The sequence below is a fragment of the Mustela lutreola genome, chromosome 2, assembly GCF_030435805.1.
Source record: "Mustela lutreola isolate mMusLut2 chromosome 2, mMusLut2.pri, whole genome shotgun sequence".
NCBI classification, from domain to species: Eukaryota; Metazoa; Chordata; class Mammalia; order Carnivora; family Mustelidae; genus Mustela; species Mustela lutreola.
The window spans coordinates 78,179,971-78,201,897 of record NC_081291.1 but is presented as its reverse complement, the minus strand read 5'-3'; the positions used below and the strand labels follow the sequence as shown (position 1 = coordinate 78,201,897).

Below are 21,927 nucleotides of genomic sequence, written 5' to 3'. Positions count from 1 at the left end.
ACACGGGAAGACACACAACCATTGCTGTGTCTTGGGTAATACAGGGACGGGCACATTTGCTGAGCGAGTTCGTGATGTATCCCACAGGAGTTTTGAAGGGACTACATTACTCAAAGAATTTCTGGGCTACCTACAACATAAACCAGACGTTGAAAAATGGGTTCTGCGCACAAAGGGAGTATTGCTTGTCTGCCTGTATTTGTCAAATTTGCTGCTTTATATTGAAAGATATTTTTGATCTGTTAGCCTTGATATTTAATGTGAGCAAACTCTCTGGCTTAAATATATATTTGTCTGAAAATGACAGGACTTAAAACCAGTACAATTTTATAGATATTGAAAGGGCTTGGTATCTTTTAAAGAGACCTTACTGGAAAAGAGCACATGAGGTGATTTCACAGTTGCTTTGATGTAACAAACACTCAACTCAATTGTTTCCACAGACCATAAACAAGACTGAAGAATGTTCGTTGGAAACATTGCCTTGAACGAAGAAACTTCATTGAACAGGAAGTTGGCTTCCAGTTTGCACAGGCGTCGATGGAATGCTTTCTTGCTTTCTTTCTTTCTTTTTTTTTTTTTTTTATTTTCTACTTTACCCAGTGAAAACAAAGTGTTTTTATGTGCCGTGCAAATGGTTCCTTCATGTGGTCTGAAAGTTTATTATTGCCATCTTTTTTTTTTTTAAAGAAAAATATCCCAGAAGAGGAAACAAACAAAAACCAACAACAAAACAAAACACAGAAGGCTGACATTTTATCTGGAAGACCATTTGAATTCAGAATTTACCAGAAGATGTAGACAGATTTTTGTTTTTTTAAAACAGAAAATCAGATGTCAAGAGGTGGGCAAAGCAGAAATGGAAACAAATTGTTTTCCTCGGTAATTAAGCTAACCTTTCTTTCCCCCTTTTTGTTTAAATCTAGTGGGTTGGTTTTTTATTTTATTTTTTTCTTAGAAATATTTAGGTAAGGTTTATCTTGAATCTTAATTGCCTTAATTTTAAGGACGTCAAAGGCTCTCAAGGCAAGCTGTCAACGTCTTGTTAAAAAAAAAAAAAAAATTCAAGAAAGAATTGAAATATTGTGCCGGCTTTAACTGGTACAGAAGTTTAAGACTATGAGTTTTTAGGGTGAAAAAAAAAACTGTACAGTTTAAAAGAAAATGTTTTTCTTCATTTGAAGAAAATTTGTTGATAAAAGAAACCATGACAACTGCAAGAATTGGGAAAATGCTGGGACTTTTCATGAACTTTGTCTTAAGTGTTGAATCATTCTAGAAGGCTAAAACATTTTACGGTAAAGTTATTAATGTTGGTTTAAAAACAACTGCATTAGAAATAATGCGTGTTTGGGGGGCAGAATGCAGATTTTTTTTATTTACAAAGCGTGATCGCTAGCAAAAGCATTAGTGCTTTTTATCTGCAGTCTTTTTTATGAGCTTTACAAAGTTTTTAGTCAGCTTTGCTTGTCACATTGCAAAACCTAGCTTAAGAGCATTAAAAAAAAAAAACTTAAGTAGATAGGAGCTTATGGTCAAAAAGTGCAAAAAAACATTAAAAAAAAAAACAAAAAAAGCAATAGATAGAGAAATTGTTGACAATTTCTGTAGTCTTTCCTAGTTGTGATCAAATTCAGCCTATGGATGGCCTATTTTATACCAAAGATGAAGTGGCACCCTATTGCAGTCCAGAAGATAGAGGTTGTTTTCCATTTCTTCTCTTTTCTTTTCTTTTTAAGAATTTTATTTGACCTACATGGCCGGACCAGTTCTTACTTTGTTGTTTGTTTAAACTACCTTCCACTGGTGTTTTATATACTGCAAAACAGAACACAACAAAAGGTGTTTTGTTTTTGTTTTTGTTCCTGTTTCTGCTTTTGTTTATTTGTTAACATGCATTTGTTGGTTCTAGTAGAAAAGCTTGCACTTGCTGTGTTCAGCAGTTTCTGCCAGAAGAGTTCTGGATACCAACTGACAGAGCTAAATGGCTTTTTATTCAATCTGTGAGCTTTTCTGGTTCCTTACTAGCTCTCTTGAATGGTGACACCTGTGTGAATGGCCACTGATACGTGGAGACCCTTGTTTAGGTTGAAATTCCTTTCTGTGAACTTTGAACTAAAGGTCCTTCTCGGAACTGGTCTGAAAGGTCACCTGTCAAAAAACAAAACAAAACAAAACAAAAAACAGCTTAGTGATATTCTGTTAAGTGATGAGTGGTCTCCTGAAAAGGTCTCATTGTATTTGTAACAATAGTCTTCCTTTTCAATTCAATGCCTTTAGGTTTTGTCTTCTCACCTCAGTCTTTGTTTATCTACCATGAATAGTCACCTTGATTCTGCAAGTGGGGAGGGGCTATCTTCTTCTTGCCTCCTGTCATTGCATTTTCATACCCTGGTGTTGTCAGAAGAAGGACAAAAATAGACCTTTTTGTTTCTATTTAACTCTCTGAGACATAGGACCAATCAGATTGAGGATTCTGTTAGTGGAGTTAAGGTAAGCTTTTAAAATGCTAGTTGACAATCAAGAAATTGTATGATTTATATTGATAAGAACCAAAAGTATTAGGTTTGCTCAATCTTTAAAGCCAAAGGAGATATATTTGCATTGAGAGAATGATGCAAAACTTTGTCTAAAATGAATTAGATTGACTTAACAAACATCTCTGCATATTTGACTCATGGAATCCATGTTCAACCTGTATAGTTTTACCTGAAATTAAGACTGATGAAGTTTGTTAGTTGAACCATGCACCAGAGTTGCTTTCTGAAGGGGTCATTAGAAGCAGAGAGGGGAAAGTCTTTGCACAAACGAAGTCCGGGGAAATTGTCTTAGTCCAGAGGGAAGAGGGAAATGCGTGAAGTGCACTGTTAAAGAAAACAGGGTAGGCTTTTAAAAACTACAAAAAAACAAAAAACAAAAAAAACAACCACCTTAAAAGGCAAATCACATTCCCATTAGGTCAATATCAGTAATGAGTCTGGCTGTTCTGAAATTGTTAGTATTCAGCTATTTGTGACCTGTTAACAGAAACGGGCCCAGTTCTTTTATTTGAAACCCCATGAATTGGAAACTCAAATTCAGAAAGTGGCTCCCTATCTTTGCGGTCAAATCAGAGGCATGAATGGATCCAAGAAAATGTAGCATGTGCTGCTACAGAGAAATTCCATCTGGTGACACCCATCCTTAATGCTTTTCCATGCTCTCAAGAGAATCCTAGATGTGTGCTTTCTTCTGTTCTGTCCTTCAAGCTTCTCATGTATTTCAAGGGTGGCACTTAAGTTTTATCTTTGTAAAGCAGGCCCCTGAGTTGCAGGGGGTATAAGGAATATGTATAGGAACTGTGCTTTTTGTTTCTCTTTTTCAGTCTCTGAACTCTTTGTATAAATAAGGATTATCCTGGGCATAATTCATTTGACTATGAAACCAACATGCTTACTTTTGTTTCTGTAAAACACACACACACACACACACACACACACACACAAAACCAATGTGATACAAAGAAAGTCTCATTTACGCAATCAACAATGAGGCTAAGAGGTAGCTACCATGTGGCTGATGAATGTGCCTAGGTAACTTCCTGTTTCTATTCAAAACTACTGCTTTATTTATACATTCAGAAACATTTTTTTCAACTATGAAATTTCAATGATCTCAATTTTTTTAAGCCACTTCAGGCACAAGGAAATTACCTGTCATTTTATGTGTCCATGTGTGTTTTGTGTTTGAATTTTTTTATATCATGCCATTCTAGAATATATCTTATTTCAAACCAAAAAAAAAAAAAGGAAAAATGAAAAATGGCACATGTTCAAATTTGCATCTGTCATCTTACCTAATGACTGTTTTTAAGAGTCAAGTCTGGGGGAATAAAAAAAAGCATGAACAGGTAAGCAGCATTACATTGTATGAAGACTAAAACAAACCAAAATATGTGTTCAATATATACAGACATCAGAATCTTGATTTAATCGGCAACTGATATTATGGTGATTCTAATCCTATTTAGGACACTTTTTTATTTTTAAATGTAAGTATTCTGGTTCATCAGATTTCCAAACATTTATTCAGATATTTCCATTTTTTCCTTTTGACTTTAATTGCCAGGGCTTCTAAACATCAGGAAACAAACCAAAGCCACAATCCAAGTGGGATAAGTGTTATCTTGCTCAAACTCTAGTTACATGGTCAGTGGAGGAGTGGGTTTTCTTGTAACAACAATAAGGTTTTGTCAGGGAGACAAGTTATGCATAGTTTACTCAATGCTTGGCCATGTGTTCTGAAGTTATCTTGGACCCTAGTTAAACTAAAGACAATGCTAGCAGGTGCCAGTGACTGTTTGTTCTTGAAGACGGGCACGCTTTGATAGTTGCAGGTGACATAATATTCTTAAAAATAACAAAAACAAAAAATCCTGTACCTGTCTTCAGTTTGGCTGTTTTCTTGGTAAATTTCAATCATTCAGATGTTGTCTCCATGCTTCACTTGAATCAATTCTTCCTGTGACTTTAACAGACCTGCCACATTTGACAGCATGTAAGACTCACTTCCACCTATTCTAGTGAAAAACTACATGGTATTAAAAGCACTCATATTAGAGATGGAAGGCTGAGAGCAGAAAAAGGCTGGATGGAGCAGCAAGGTCACTGTCCCTGCAGAATACATCAACCCCTTGCAAAACTGTGCGGAAATCATTTCAATTCATGTGTGACAAAAAATAGAGTAGCTTTTTTTTTTCCTAAAAAAAAATTATTTGAATATTTGGGAATTCTATGTATCTTTTACGGGGACCTAAAGTCCCCATTAATGAAGAGTGAGATTTGATTTGAATAGCACTTTTGCGGTCTTCTTCATGATTCCGAAGTTTCAATGGACTGTCTAGACAGATTATAATGTTAGTAGGAAACTAAAAATACATTTGACAATTCAGTCTCATTCTTAATTTGCGTGTGCGAACCACTGCAGATGAGCTGATAAGCAGAGAGAAATTTTTAAGTGGGTTTCAGTGATAAATGCTTTTAGATGATATAAAATCAAACGAAGGGGAATATTTATGTATGTGTATAAACAACATTCAGAACATTTGAGGAATCACACCTCCTAATAAAGTTTAAACATGTCATAGAGCCTTGATCTACATTATCTTGTGCACAGTAGGAAGTGAAGGATGAGACTTTGTTTTTTTGTGTTATTGTGCCTGGCATCCTTCAAATTTTTGAGCTCACCAAGACTGACAGCATCTCCCTCCAATCTGAGGGACTGATGGAATTTAAACAGGCTCATTGATTCTGTACACTATTCCTTTCCTGTGACAGAGTGATAATGGGATTTCATTAATGAATCAATTTGTTACAAATGACATCCACCGTGGCACTGGGAGACAGTTGAGTCTAACTCAAATTCAACACTTCTTACCCAATATTCTTAAATATGAAATCGTTCCCTTCATCTAAGTGCTCTCGGTCTTGGCTGTCCTTTGTGGACTATACTGAGTTCAAGAAAGTACAAAGCTAAATACAAGATCTCTGAGTGACCCCAAAGATCTCTTCCCATGTGGGACAGGTGAGATTGGTTTCTTTTCTCTTTCGTTTTATACCCCAATACATATGCTCCTTGTGATACGAAAAAATGTTGGATAACTTCTGCTCCCCTGGAAAGGAAAATAATATTTTAAGAAATGCTTCTTCTGTTCAGGAAGCTTTAAAGCTAGAGCAGAGGTGAGATCAAGCTTGGAGTCTGCAGGAATAACCTCTAGGCCTCGGAATCACACTTACCTTCCATTTTATTCACTCCACGTTCGTAACTTCCCCAGTGACTGAGTCTTGCAGAAATACAATCACTCTCAATTTTTGAAGGGCTAACTATCTACTTGGTAGATTTGTTTTGTTTTCTTTTTTCAACTTAATAGTCTTGGGCTCTATTTCCTTGTATTAGCAGTTCACCCTGGGGGTGGAAAAGAAACATTTGGAAATCAAATTCAAATCAGTCTTTTTCTTTGTTAAGTCTTAATTTAGCGAAGGAGTTTAAATTCATTGTTAAAACAGTCAGTGCTTTTTATACCACGGATTTTTATTATCCATAATATTCCTTTCCCATCTACTGCAAATAATTGAGAGTTGGCTGTATTCTTGCAAATACAAAGGGAAAAAAACCCAAAAAACAAAAAACTGTAACGAAGTATTTGGCTTCCCTCAAAAGAAAGCTGTTTTGGTTTGGTTCACTATTGAAATTTTAACCAGAAGAAAAGGTCAACTCAAAATTGAGTTATGAGAATATAATAACATCTTGTGGTTAAATATACACTCTTATCCCTATCTTAAATCTTTGGCCAAAAAAAAGCATCGTTTTATTATTATTATTATTTTTATTTTGCATCACAGTAATAAGGGTGAATGACCTTGACACTCCAGTGGATTTTTTCTGATCCTTTCAAATTTAAGTAGTGTCTAAAGTGTAACTTTAGTGTTATGCTTTGTATTTTAAACCCTCTGGTCTTAGATTCTTAAGAAAGATGCTCTGTCCTCCTCCCCAAAATGTGTCATTTCCTCATATATGAAAAAAATGAGTTATGTCATACTTTTCAGGAACTATAAAAACTATTTCAAAGAGACACTTGAAAAAGTTTTCTCCATTCTGGAAATAAATGTTTCCATTTATATAAAAAGAAGATGCTTATAATTGGAATCTTAAATTTCAAAAAATAAATGTAAAACTGTACTTGCTATGAAATACCCAGTTTCTTTAAAAAAAAAAAAAAAGGGACACAGCTTCTTTTAAAACCCTTGTTTTCGGCCATATTTGACTTCATGGAACTTCTGAAACATCATTCAAATTCAAACTTTACTTATGAGCATTTTGTACTGCTGTCCCTGTCATGGAAAGTTCTGTAACTCTATGGTGTTTCCGGTTTTATTTTGAATTTTTTCATCTGTACCACAGTCAAGTTAGCTACCATTTCCCCCATTCCTTGGGCTTTCTGTAGATCAGTGGATGTTAGGTTTAAACTTCTGTTTTCTTTGATGAAGCTTTCAATAAAAAATGAAAATAAAATCAATCAAGTAGGCGGCATTGTGTTTTCCTTCACTGCTCCAGAGATGGGTTGAGGGAGGGACTGGTGGGAGGGAGCAGTGTCTCTATTTAATCAGGTATGCTTGCTGCTGGCTTCCTGCAGATTGCTTCAAAAAAAAAAAAAAAAGAAAGAAAAAGAAAAAGAAGAAAGAGAACCATACCATCCATGGTAACAAAAACTAGGAAAGGAGGGTGCATTCTATTCATGCAAGCTGGGGGGGGGGGCTTTAAGTCTTCCTAATGTCACACATGCTTCCTACTCTTTATGCTTCAGGGATAGTCCAGTTCCTATTCCAAACATACTTAACATCTACCAATACTGAATACATCTTTTTTAAAGACCAGGAGATAGAGAGTTATACACAAAAAAATTCTTTGACACTTTGACCCTGCAAGGATTAAAGTCCAGGTCAACCAAAATCAAAAGTGTTCCTTTTTCAAGCTATGGAGGACTGTGGTAAGCAAACAGCAGAAACTCTATTTCTCTGGTACAGGATCATCTAAGCCCACTGGGAGCTCCTATTCTAGGGCCACAAATATTCTCTACCCAAATAACACATATTTGCTATTTTTGTCAATATTTAATTCTACTATAGGAGATGAGAAAGCAAAGGAGATAAATGAAATTCATACAGCGTGTTAAACACAGCAAAGAAAGTAAACTCTAAGACAAAATAAGTGGAGCATGGGAGTCTAAACAAAAATAGAAATGGAAAGATGAAGAAAACACTACATATTTACGATGCACTAAATATACACGAGACACCATGTATTCATGATTTGCAAAATATACATAAGAAACATGAGGCAGGCAGTATTTTTGAGGTCTCAATTTGGTCACCCCCTGGCACCCTTATCGGGCTGATCAGTGAATTTCCATTACCTGCCCTTGCTTCTCTCAGAAGGAGCATGTTCCACTCGCTCCTTATTTCTGTGGCCTGTCTTGCTCACATTTTAGCTCTGATCTCGGTAACACAGTTGGTGGGAGAAGGATGATGTGGCGGAGGGAGAGGCAGGATAGATGAACACTGCAGAGCTTTCAGCTGTGTGGTCCTTCTATTTCTCTTGAACACTACCCTGAATGAGTTGACCTACCCCATGGCTTTCACCTCGCTTCCTGCCATGAGTTTTTAATAGATTACTAAGTCCTTGCTTTCAACATCTTTATTTGACCTGTGAACCCCTCTGTTTCCTGACCCCTAGTATAACATGCATGATAACATACAGGAAGGGTACTATTGTAACAAGGTCATTTCCTACGTGCCATCTTCCTGCTTTATACTATAAGCAACCAAGAGAGGATATGGAAAAAGCTATCAACCAGTGTCAGGCTCTGAGAATGTATCACATGCAACCCTTTCCCCCGTATGAGTAGCAGTTCGCGTTGTCCTTCTTGGCAGAAGAAGCAGGAAGAGAAACCTAGAAAAATGAATTACCGGAGAGTGTGAGAAAATAAGAACGGGATGACGACCTTGCATTTCACTCACATCCCATCAGAGTTCTTTTTGGAGCAATCGCTCTTTTTTGCTGTTTGCTTGTTTTTCAGGAATTACAGACTTTTAAGAAGGTAATACCAGTACCACTACTTGTATGCACAACATTTTCCCTTCAAATCACAGGACACTTGGGAACAGCCTGAAACAAATTCCTAGGTTGCTGCTGAAGAAGAATTATGCCTCTGGTTTCGAGGCATAAAGATAAGAGGAAAAAGACCAGAGAGGGAAGAAACAAGCTACCTTTATAATGGTGTTCCTTGTATATAAAATAACCATGTTTTCTTGCCCTCATATCTGTTTTTTTTTTTTTTTTTTTTTTTTTTTTACTGCCTTGTAATTTATTCTCTCTGAGAAGAAATGAGTGTTCCTCCAACTCTTAACAGTCCCAGAAAAATTCACAATCGGTAACACTTTTATTTATTTTATTTATTTATTTTTAAAGATTTTATTTATTTATTTGACAGAGATCACAAGCAGGCTGAGAGGCAGGCAGAGAGAGAGGAGGAAGCAGGCTCCCCGCTGAGCAGAGAGCCCGATGCGGGGCTCGATTCCAGGACCCTGGAATCATGACATGAGCCAAAGGCAGAGGCTTTAACCCACTGAGCCACCAGGCGCCCCAACACTTCTATTTTTAAAGGGATACTGAGAAAGGTTAACTCTTCGCTGCTTTCCGAAGTTAGTTAAGTGAAAAGTAATACAACTCAAACATAATCTCAGAAGATTTGGTTTCTTTGGAATTTTGGTAAATGACTGTCATTTACAATAATGACGAAAAAATCTCCCTTGCATCAAAGGCTATCTTTTCATTTAAATACTGAAGGATGGAGGGAGTAGCTTACTGTCAGGAGCCTCCCATCCTGCCCTTAGGAGGGTGCAGGTTACTATCCTGACAAAGTGGTCAGCAGGTGGCTCTGTGGAACCAGCCTGTAGAGAAATCCAAACCCACATCCCAGAGTCTGCATTCCTCAACAGAACTCGTGATACAAGGTTCGGCTCTAAGAGCAAGAGTCGCCACCACTGAGCCTTCACCATGTGCCAGGCGCGCCACAAACTTGATGCCATACAACCCTCATAAGACTACTCTGAGGTAGGTGCTATCACTGCCTCCATTTTCCAGATGAGGTTTGGAAAGGTGTCCCACCATCTCCATTTTCCAGGTGAGGCTTGGCAAGTTAGAGAGCTAACCATGAACCTGTGTCCAGGAAGCCCTAGAGTGTCTTTTTAAAAAGAGATCCGGGGTCACCTGGGTGGCCCGGTCAGTTGAACGTGGGACTCTTGATTTCGGCTCAGGTCATGATCTCACAGTCATGGGAATAAACCCCGCATGGGGCTCTGCCCTCAGCCCTGAGTCTGCATGAGATCTCTCTACCTCACCCTCTCCACCCCTCCCCCACTGCTCATACACTCTCTAAAAATAAACCAATAATAAATTTAAAAAGAGATCCAAAATCTCAACCCCTGAGTTCTATGGTTTCCTCCTCTGCAATGACTTTGGGAAATGCCAATGTGGGAGATAATTTTGCTATTTTTTTTTTTTTTTTCGAAGTTTGTCTCACTTGGTGTGGGATTTTTGCTGGTTCTGTAGAGGGCATTCAATGTTCATTCTAATCACTTTGGTCACAGAAACCCAACACAATTCACATTTTCCATCCCACAAATAACTTGCTGTTTCAATCATCTCTGTGATTTGTTCTGGAAAGAAAGCATGTATCTGCCAAATGGATAGGCATAACTTTTTATTGACTCATTCATTTAGCAGTGCTTGGCACACGAACATTCCATAAATATTTTAATGACAAATAGAGTAGACATGGTTCTTGTCTACGAGGATGTCATATTCTAGGAGGCTCTGGTTTATGACAACATTTTAGATCAGGGAATTTTGTGAGCAATATGTTTAACCTTCCTGTGGCTTGATGCAAAGTAGGTAGAAAGCTTCCTAATCTGAACGTAGCCATGTCTTCTCCCATCCACACTGCGTGGCGGGGTCTTCCAACTCCCTTGCTGTTGCCTGTCCCCTAATTTGGCCCCTCAGCAACGTGGCTGGACATTTCACTGTTACCCTTTCCCCAAATCACCTGGGCCATTTAACACTTTTGACATCAAGGAGAGTGGAATCTGCCATCCTGAGCTATTCATAACTCTAGTCGTGCTGAAGGATTTCTTTTCATTTACTGCCGGTGGTTCTTGGTCATGCTGCTTGGAAGAATGAAAGGGTAGACCATCAGAAGCGTGATGGGCAGCAAAGCAAAAGCAAAGTTTTTTGAGTAATAGTGCACATCTCCCGAAGGAACAGGGAGGGGACCCAAGAGGGTTGCCCCCAGAGTTTCTAAGTCTTGGGGTTTTTATGGGTATGTTTATGGCTGTTTCAATTTAACCCTCCCTGAGCCTGTCATCCAATCAGGTTTTTTGTCATCTGCCTACCACGTGGGAAAGGATGGAGAGCTTCTTCCAGGGTGGTGTAAAATCCTTTCAAAGGTGGTTTCCTCTTAGGGTGGGGGGCCCCTCGTCCCTGCCTGCCTTCCTTCCAGCTATCCTTCCTTCAGAGCATCTATTATCTACTACCACTGATCTTCTCACAAGCATGCAGGAATGTGCAGGTGCCATCACATTTTAAACATGAGGGAATCTGGACTTTGAGAAGTTACAAGACTTGGCCTTGTTTTCATGATGTAGATGGGATCCAAGCTCAGAATCTGCCAGATATGAAGCCAAAGATTGGCCTTTTCTGTAGCGCTGGACCCACTGATGTGACTTGAAAGGATACACTATGGATCCAAAATAATTTTTCTACTCTCTGACCTTTGACCAATGTAATTTTATTCTTATAGGTAGGTCACAAAATATTGGAGAAAGTGCTGGACAAGCAGTGAAAAGATCTTGGATCCTCACTTAAGACATACTCTTTGTGAAACATGTTTTCCCCTCTCTCTAAAATTCAACATCTTTATCTGTCAAAATGCATACCTTTCTCTGGGTTTTTCATGTGTTTGTTTTTATTTATTTAACTTGTTAAAGATTTTATTTATTTATTTGAGAGAGAGAGAATGAGAGAGAGAGCTTAAGAGAGGAGAGGTCAGAGGGAGAAGAAGACTCCACCACGCCAAGCAGGGAGTCCGATGTGGGACTTGATGCTGTGACTCCAAGATCATGACCTGAGCCTTTGCTTAACCAACTGAGCCACCCAGGCGCCCCTGTGTGTGTTTTTTTTTTTTTTTTAGTAGCAACAACAAAATGATTTGTTTGCAGCACAGCCCAGTCATCATCGCTTCACAATAGGACAGGAGCAAAGAGTCTTACTGCAGTGTCTGTCAGTCCAACGCGGAGCTCCATGCCTCCCAAGTCAGCAGACCTCTTGCCCTCAGAGACCCATACCCAGACCCAAACTGAACACATGAATAGGCCAGCCACAGGCTGCAAGCTTCCCATCTATAGTGTTCTACCCTGGGTATCCTCAGTAAGGCCATCTCCTAGGCTCTGGGCCATCAGGGAGCTTTCCATTGTGGTGCAGTTAAAATGGGTTTATGTGTCACATAAAACAAGGGATTACTCTGTAGAATCTGTTGTTCTGTAGAAGGTTTAAAATGGCTCCCCCAACTCACACATGTAATCCTGATCAGCAGTAACCACTCTTCCTCTGTTCACCAAAGATGCCGCTGTTCTAAGTGATTACCACCTCAGTTCCATACCCCTTTCTCTGCTGGCCTTACTGAAGGCTCCCGTCCTTACCTAAGAGAGAAACGAACCCACTTACTTTCCTAGGTTCAGAGGCTGAGAGGAAGGGCCCTGCTGGCTTAGGAGAAAAAAAAAAATTCCTTCCTTCTGTTTCCCTCAAAAGGTTTTTGTGGAGATCTTTGCCAAAAAGTTTTCTGGTCCATTCCCCAAAAGTTTTAGATTTAGAGGACAAAAAGCACAAAGGCAGGCAGCCTTTCCAATTAAGAACTAAGTTTGAGGATACAGGATGTGAGGAAGAGGAGTATAAAATCCCAAGTTGCTTTCTTCATCAGCTCTTCTAGAAAGACTCAGAAGACGGACACTAGGAGGATGCCACCTTCCCCAAGCCTTGGTGGGACAATTCCTAAACTTCTGCTATCATGGATTGGTCACTTTTGACAAAGTCACAGTGAAAGAGACAAGAAAATAGAAAGGGAATCTCTTAAGGAAACTTTTTAAAAAGATTTATTTATTTATTTTCTGAGCGAGAAAGAGAGAGCACAAGCAGAAGGGACAGAGGGAGAAGGAGAAAGATCTTAAGCAGACTCCATGCTGAGCACAGAGCCTAATGCTGGGCTCGAGCTCATGACCCTGAGATCATAACCTGAGCTGAAACCAAGAGTTGGATGCTTAACCAACCAGGATCCTGGTACCGCTTTAAAGGAACATCTCACTCAAACGTCAGGGGCTCTGAGTAGGGTCCAAAGGTACTGATGTTTGGTATCAGAGATGTTTTTATAAAGTGAAAAGCTCAGTGGGCTGGGTGGGGGATGTCCCTGGCTGGCATAATTGACTGAGTGTCTGACTCTTGGTTTCAGCTCAGGTCCTGATCTCAGGATCATAAGATCGAGCCCCCATTGAGTTCCCCATTGGGCCCCCCATCTAGCCCCACATCAGGTTCCATGCTTGACATGAAATCTGCTTGAGATTCTCTTTCTGTCTCTCTCTGCTTCCACCCTTCTCTCCACTTGCACTGTCTTTCTCTCTCTCAAAATAAATTTAAAAAATAGTTTTTAAAAAATAAAAATAAAGAGCTCATAAATGGGGGGGGGAGACTTAAGACAAAAATTAAGAATAGAACCCACAGATTGGGTAAAGGATCCCTGCGGTGCTAACGTTGATATTTGTTTCTGCTAAAACCCTCCTCCAGTTTCTCAGGAAACCTGAGTTAGTTATACCAAGCTGTCAGCTGCATATGCAGGACCGAGCAGCCACTTCTCACACTCCTTCTACAAAATATTCCCACTTGCCTCGATCAGAAGGATGCCAATGGGAATATACTTACAAGGGACACAGGGTGGGGCAGGGCGCTGAGGGGTGCTCTTGTCCACCTGATCACTGACACAGTTCTGGACGATGGCACAATTGGGACCATGGAGAGCACAATGTGGCACCTGAGGGTAGGTTCCCTGACAGTAATTTGGGGTATAGAGATGGGGCACAATGATCAAGTGAATGTAGTCCAGCCAGTGGAAGCTGATGTGGAAAGGGTAGGTAGACAGGGGATAGTGTCACATGCTTCATGTTCCAGCAAAGGACTGGAAACCTGAGACATGACACTACCTGCTTGCCAGATCCTCTGAAAGAGGAAAGTCCCTTTCCATGAACTCCCCCCAGCATCTGGGGAAAGTGTGGCCTCCTAGATACTTCTATGAGTGTCTTTCAAATAGACTAATAAGAAGGCAAAGTCCAAGGATGAATGGCCATGCCATTGAAGCTCAAGTCAATCTCACTACGTTTTGGCTGACACAAGAAGTGGAGGGTAGAATTGTAGAACCCAGAACTACTTATTTTTCCACACGTTTTGCCATATGTGTTGTGTGATATCCATCTCTGTGCATTTTTGGTGATCAGGGAAGGCTCTGAGGAACCTCTTCATCGAGAAAGAAAGTGTTTGGTTGGGCTTTCCTGGAGCCAGGGTTCCTGCATGGGAACAGAAGTGAAAGTAAGCTAAGTGGGGTTGATGGTGGCAAGCCATGGTGACTCTGACTAGTTGGTATGGTTTACTCTCAGGAAAATTTAGGCTAGTATATGCCAGAGATTTCTGAAACACCTTACTTTGTGGTGGAGGGCCTCCCTAGGATCACTACAATGGCCCCATTGTACAGTTCTCCAGGGTACCCATAGCACATTAGCCTCATGCTGGTACAATGCCAGCATGTACCACAGGGGACATCCTAGGACCCATGCTTCCTCTGCTGTTTGCCAGGGGCCTGTTCTAATAGCTTGCCCAGCCAGGGCAAGGGAGGGACTTCAGCCAGGAGGGCAATAGAGGGCTTCCTCACCTATACCTTTTGGACCCTTTGTTCCATAAAAAGCATCAATCCCCAAAGAAGAAGGTCTCTAAAGATGCTGAGGAGGACCATCTTGAAGAGCGTGGTGGTCAGCCATATGCTCCAGCCCCAGCCCAGAGAATATCACTCTGACCCTTTCCTTCATACAGGTAACCGTATTCTGGTTCCACCACCACGAAGGAAAGGGCAAAGAAGGAAGAAAGGTGAGCAAGCGGGCCTCAAGCCCCTTCTTCTGGGAGGATCTCCTGGGCCAACAGAAGTCTCCTAATTTGGCCTCTTTGCATCAGAACAAACACAAACAGCAGTCAAGACAAGGCTAGCATGCCACTCCTGCTCTACCAGGCTGGAGGTTCAGAGGCTGAGGTCATTCAAGTGGAGGAGCCCATTCCAAGAGCTGGTCCCTTGCTTTACCCACTAGAATTAAAAAAAAAAAAAAAAAAAAAAAAAAAAAAAAAAAAGGCTTTTTGTTTCTTTGTTCTTTATTGTTTTCTCCCATGGGGAAATGGATCTAATGGAATTTTTGGCAGAGGCTTTTGTTTCTGTCCCCCCAGCCAGCACCATGAAGGACAAAAAACACTTTATCGAGATTCTCCTCCATCTTCCCTGGTGGGGTTCCGGGAGGAAAAGCATTTAGAAGATGCAAATCCCATTATATCTGCATCTCCAGGGTAACATCCTCTCACACTAGCCCACATAGTCTTTAGTAACACATTTTGAATGTTTAGCTGAATCTTGTTAGAGGGTTTCTGTGGTGTGCTGGGTTGAACAGTGCCCCAGTCCATCCCCAAAAAGATACAGTCAAGACCTCTTCCCCCAGAAGTTGTGAATGAGACCTTATTGGGAAGCAGCATCTTTGATGTAATTGAGTTAAGATGATGTCATACTGGGTTAAGGTTCATTCTAAATCCAATATGACTGGTGTCTTTATAAGAAGAAGGGTAATTAGATACAGAGATACACATAGAGGGAAGATAGTCATGTGAGGACAGAAGCAGCAATTGAAAAGACTAAGCTATAAGCCAAGGGATGCTGATGATGCCGGAAGCCAACAGAAGCTGGGAAGAGTCATGGAACAGATTCTTCTGCAGAATCTTAGAGGAGCATGGCTTTACAGTCAGTCACCTTTATTTCAGACTTCCAGCCTCCAGAACCATGAGAAAATAAATTTCTATTGTTTTAAGTCATTGAGTTTGTGGTAATTGGTTATGGCAGCCCTAGAAAATGAAACATTCAGAGTCTGCTCCAAGCAAACAGATGGTCTGGTCCTGGTTTTCCCAGTTGTTACCTGTTCTTGCATATTTTACTTAGTGGGTTGTCCTGTGACCTCAGTTTGCCTGACGGGTTCGATAGGAGTCGTGAATCCTCAAGCTGCCTAACTTTTCCAATGCTGTCAGTGTGGGAGCTTTCCAGCTCTCTACATGTCTGAGCTGAAACTGGAATCCTCAATTATGTTCGTTTTTAATTCCAAAACCTTAAACAAAGTTCCTTAAATGAGACATTGTGCTCTAAGGCTAATTAGTAGCAGACAAGAAGAGAAGACTTTTGGCTTCTCTACGTGGTGATTTCTCTGTTTCTCCACTGTCTTCCCATCTTTCCAAGCTCAAAACAAAACAAAACAAAAAGAAAAAAACAAAAGGGAAGGTGGCACAGGACAATGAACTCCATACTATCATGCTCTCCATCGTCTTACCTGGGTGTTGATGAAGTCTGCCATCTCCTATGGTGGGACTAGTGTGGGAAGACCTGTGCCAGTATTTCTGATGGGAATGGCCCATCTTGAGATAATTTCCCAGCAACTTCCAACTCCTGCACTGGGAGTCATCATGGCAGGGGAAGCCAAGCAAAAACTGGAAGTCTATTGACTACTAAAGGTACTTCCAACCGTAACTGGGGCACACTCTATCCAGCTCTCTACCCTCATCCCAGCTGATAGCCAAGGACTCATACCTAACATTTCAGAAATCTTTGCCCCTCCAAGACTTGATGTTTTTAGGCATTCCCTTTTCTGGTATTCAGTCAGATTATTGCAAGAATAAATTTGTCTTATATCGTCTGACCAACTAAAATAAACTTCAGCTTAATCATCTTCACACACAGCTAGCCATTTTCATAAACAAGATGTCTACTACACTTCGAACTAGGAAATGGACCTGAAAACATGGAGTAATGAAAACAGGCTGTTGTCTAGGGCTTGAGAAGGCCCCAAAGTCCCTCTCCTCCACAGCAGCAGGGGCAGTTGAAAGCAAAGGCGTTCAGGTTACATGAACTGTCTTTGCACCTCTGAGCTCCATGATGAAGTTTTCAAAACCTGGCTTTTCTCATATGTAAGATGAGTAAAATAATAGTCCCCATCTCATATGGGTTTCACGAAGGTTAGATGAATTAATAGACAGAAAGCATTTAAAAATATGACTGATCTGTGGTAAGTACTCAGCAAGCCTTGGACACTGCTGTTTTATTGATGCTTGGCTGTAGATATACGTTACTCACTTAAAAATCCGTCTGCAGCAGTCCTGAGTTCTGTTCCCTCAGGTCCTCACACCTGGTCCTGTGTTGGACCTTGGTCTACGAGGGCTGCTGGCTTACCTACTGCCACCCGTGGCTGTAACTCCGTGTCTTCTCTGTTGATACTTCCTGCTGTCTCCTTTAGGGAGTTGGACCCAGTCTCAGCAGCTATAAACACGTCTGCTTTTTGAATGAGTTTCCTATTTGCTTCCTTTTACTTCTGCCTGTGTTTAGTTATTTCATAAAACTCCTATTTATATTTTCTCTGGTTTGTTGGCTTTCTGTCTTTGCATCTTTGGCACTCTCAATTTGGAATTTTCTTTATTCATTTAAAATTTTTTTCCCTGTTTTCAGATTGTTTGTAATTATTATAGAGAATTCAGAAAATGCAAACAGACTTATGGCAGAAAATAAATACCTACCATGTATTTCACAGCAGAGAAATTTATTTCCTCTGACTCTTTACTCTTTTATATGCAATTTAAAAAATACGAATTTAAGATTATACCAGGCAGTTCTGTATAATTTCTTTCATTTATATTGTGAGCACTCTCACTGTATTATTTTCAATTGCACCATTTTAAACATTGAATTAAATTTCCTTTAATAATCATACTATAATTCACCCATGGTTTTCATTAATAAAACCAGAAAAATATGATAAACCATGGTATTGAACAACGATGAGCAATTTACTTTTGAGAAGCTGAATTTTAAACTCTGTAGGTAAAAAAAAAAAAAAAAAAAAAAGTCAGCTTACCTTAGCAATACCCAGAACATTGCCTCTTATTATTTACTTTAAGCTGCTTATATTTATTGGTCATTGCACTCAGACTCCGGTTGAAGATTTCAGGCCCCAAAAGGAAAAAATAGAACTTGAAATGGTGTATGGTGAGCCATACTTATTTTTTCTTTCTTTCTTTCTTTCTTTCATTTTGATGACAATTTTATTCTCTCTAAACTAAACAGGTTAAATTGAATGTCAGGGAGTTCAAATTTTGTTCTTACTTAGGACAGTAATTTTAAGCTACTGAGAGATGGTTATTATTTATAAATAAAAGAAGATACAGAGCAATGTCTGGGATGCCACAAGCTGAGTGGCAAAAAGGAAAATCTGTGTGTGTGTGTGCTCATATGTGTGTTTTAATATATGTTTATTATATTCCCTTTGCATTCATACACACGCCCCTCCCACAGGGATAGAATGCTTCTAAAAGTATTTACAAGAAACTCATCACTGGTTTATTCTGCAGGAGAAAGCTAGTTTTCTAAGAAGATTTTTCACTCTCTACCCTTATATCTCCTGCACTTTTATTTTGTGGACGTGTTACTTCTTTAAAAAAAATCCCTAAATAAAATAAACACTAGTGGACAATTTTAAAGAGTAAGAAAGAGCTGAATATTTGTGACAAAAAAATATGCATCTGGGTTTTGAATTCTCCAGTCCTCTGCAATGAAATGGTTGAACTGTCGAGAGAGAAGCATTATTTAGGGTTTTTAATTTTATGAGTATCAGAGACCTCTCTAGCATTTGATAATGCCCTCTCAGAAAATGTTTTTAGAGGTAAATAAAATTCAGAAGGGAAAAAAAAGGCATGTTTGATAAAATTATCAAATTTTTAAGTGAAAAAAATCGCTGCGGTAATGTAAGAATGCTTTTATTAAATGCCATAAATAAGATTTAGTGACGTGCCTAATGGTTCCTGGAATTTTGAGTTGTCTACAACAATTGTTGTGTGGGGGTATGAAATTATTTATAATTTCTGTTGGTGACACAGTACTCTTAACAGTATCGTGGTTTGTTACTTATAATTGAAGAAAATATTACATTTCTGCTGGATGTTAGTAAAAATAAAGAAATACAGTTTTTCTCACTGACGTTCAGACTCTCAAAATAGTATCCTTAGACTTTCTTGAGGGGTATGATGAGAATCCCTGCTGGTGGAAAAAAGTTATAACTTTGGATCGACCCACTGAACTTAAAACATTGTGTAAAGGCCATGGTGGAGCACTAAGCTGGTCTGAGGGAATCCAAAGACTTGCTACAGAAGTGGTCTGAGGTAGATCTTAAAGGATAAACACAAATTTGCCAAGTGAGGGAGCGCCTGGGTGGCTTAATCAGTTAAACATCTGTCTTCGGCTCAGGTCATGATCTCAGGGTCCTTGAGTCAAGCCCTAGATCAGACTCTGCACTCAGTGGAGACCCTGCTTCTCCCTTTTTAACACCCCCCCCCCGCCCCCTGCCTTCTCCCATTTGTGCTCTTATACCCCCTCTCAAACAAATAAATAAAATCTTAAAAAAAAAAAAAAAGAACATTATAAGAGATGAATGATGTGAGCCATAGTAGAAGAACGTGGAAACCTGTGGAACAGCAACATACAGGGAATGAATTATCCCTCAAGTGTAGAGTCATGAGAGGGATGGGGGAGAGTAGAGTGGAGAGGAGGGCAGATCCATGCACTGGAGAACCTCACCATGAGCATTGCTGAAGGGCTTAGGTTTTATTTGGTTAGCAATGGGGAGCTGCTGGACTATTGAGGGGATGTTACATGGTTAATTTGTGTTTTCTATTGAGTTGTCCAGCTTCACTGTAGAGGATGGGCTTGAGTTGGTGGGAGACCAGAGAGGAGGTCATGGGAGGGGGCATGTTTGGCAATGAAAAAAGGATGCTTTCTAGAATGAGTTAAAAAAATAGAGGTGAGAAATACTGAACATGTGTGGTAGATTGGGTCTTTGCTTCCTAACTTCGTGCTCTTTCCATTTGGGGATTACTCATGAAACATTGTGCTTTGCACTCGAAGCAAAGTACATTTACCACTCTTCTACTTTGGTCTTGGCCATGTAATTTCCTTTGGCCAACAGGATATTAGTGAACTTGTTATCAACAGAGGTTTGAAATGTGTTTGTGCAATTCACCTTCTTCAGCTTCTTTTGTCACCACGAAACATACCGTTGGCAGCTCCTCGGTCCAGGTGGATGAGAAACCCGCAGAGCATACCTGACTTTCACTCTCAGTCTGCAGCCAGGCCTAGCTGCCTCGCAGGCTGAAGGAGAGCCTCCCCGCTAAGTCCAGTCTAAATCAGCAGAGCCACAGTCACTCTGCACATCCATAGGAATGACAATAAATGCTTGTTGTGGGAGACAACTGAGATTTTCTGTGGTTTTTGTTGTTGTTGTTGTTTTTGTTGTTATTCTTGTTGTACAATATAGTGATGAATAAAGATATAAAGTTAGAAGGATTCAGTGACTCAGTGGTAATGAAAATTGGCTTAGATCCTCTAGTTCTGATCAGGATAACTGGGGTTATAATGATTCTGAAAACAGAGACTAGGGAATCAGTAGAAGAGAGACCGCTTTTGTGGCCATGGTTAATGAGATCAGTGTAGCAGATTTTGAGTTGAAAGTCTTGTTGGGGCATCTAGATAAGCAAATTTCTATCAGACCATTATTTTCCAAACTGAGACATATGGGACACTGGTAGTAAGCAACATGTTACCTGGTGATACATAGATAAGCAAATTAGTGGACAGCTGCATACATAGCCCAAAACTGATAGATAGAAGATCTATTGAGGCTGAAAATAGAAAAGAGTAAGCCATTAGGTTACAGTTGGTAGTTAATAGCATGAGATTGAGCATGGCTCAGGGAAAAAATGAATAATGAACCCACAACTGGACCAAAGAGAGAAGAATGGTCATGCAACACTTAAATCTGAATATAGTAAAAGAAACCAATAAAAGAGGCTGAGAAGAAATTGTTTGTAGCTAGATGAAGAAGCACAAAAAAATTACAGAAAATAAGAGAGAAATGAGTCTCAAGAGATAGAACTATACTAGTGAACATTGCTGTGGTGGGTTGGTATAGAAACCAGATCGCAAGTAGGTTGACTAGTAACTTCGAGAGGGGAAATCTTATTTTTGTCAGAAATTTATCCTTAAACTAGGAATGCTATCCATGTAATCTCAGCCACAAACCAGTCTTAATGCAATGGAGTAGCATATTTTATGGAGAGTAGCTTCCTAATTAATGGAGTAGCATATAAACACGAAAATTCGTTTCCTTCATTAATGTCCACTTAAAATGTTTTAAACAAAATTTTATGGATTACTTTAAAACTCTATATATGAAATAAAATCTGTATTCAGGCTCTTACATAACTAATATCTAATTCTCAAAACAATCATGAAGGTAGAAGCAGCAGATGAATTCACATTCAGACTCAAACTTTAAATTTGGCACCAAATTCCAATATTCCTTTAGCTACATTACATCATATTGGTAATGGCTACAGAGTAGAATATCAATTATGTGTGAATATGTTTCCATGTCTGAGTACCTCATGAGCCCATTTGATCTATGAGAATCACTTTGGAGATGGTTGAAGGCAGACAAGAGCCTCTTGGCAGTAACTATCTTTTATTGCATCTGTTAAGCAGAAATTTAGGTAATCTAGTATCAAAGCATGGCAAAACGTGTTTCTAGCTCTGTTTTAAGCCTTATTATGCCTTGCCTAAAGGTTTAAAAATATTATGTTCCAGCAACACTGGATTTAATTGAAAGCTCCCTAATAAAATGAATTCAGTTAGAAGCAATTTATAAAAGTTGTTGAGAGACTGTGGTGTTTGCATTTATAAGTGCCGAAATTCTGACAGTTTTGAGTAGAGAGCAGAGGAGGAGAGTCTAGAATAACAAAAATAGCATTTCCACTTTCTTTCATAATAACTTTGTGGCTACGATACGCATGTTTTGGTCATGACACACCATGCAAAGGCAACAAATGCTAAAATATAGATACATGACTTCTTTGCACTTTTAAAAGAATATCCATACATTATATTATTTTTAAAAA

The 21,927-nt window shown here is 39.4% G+C and overlaps 1 protein-coding gene across 6 annotated transcripts in view; it reads left to right on the top strand.

Moving 5' to 3' along the window:
* RBMS3 (RNA binding motif single stranded interacting protein 3) overlaps positions 1-7,054 on the top strand; it is a 717,162-nt gene extending 710,108 nt beyond the window's left edge. For all 6 annotated transcript variants that reach the window (XM_059162401.1, XM_059162402.1, XM_059162403.1 and 3 more), the window contains one exon: positions 444-7,054. In XM_059162401.1, coding sequence (XP_059018384.1) covers positions 444-450 — 7 coding nt within the window. In that variant the 3' untranslated portion in view covers positions 451-7,054. The remainder of the gene's footprint in view (positions 1-443) is intronic.
* Positions 7,055-21,927: the final 14,873 nt, after the last annotated feature.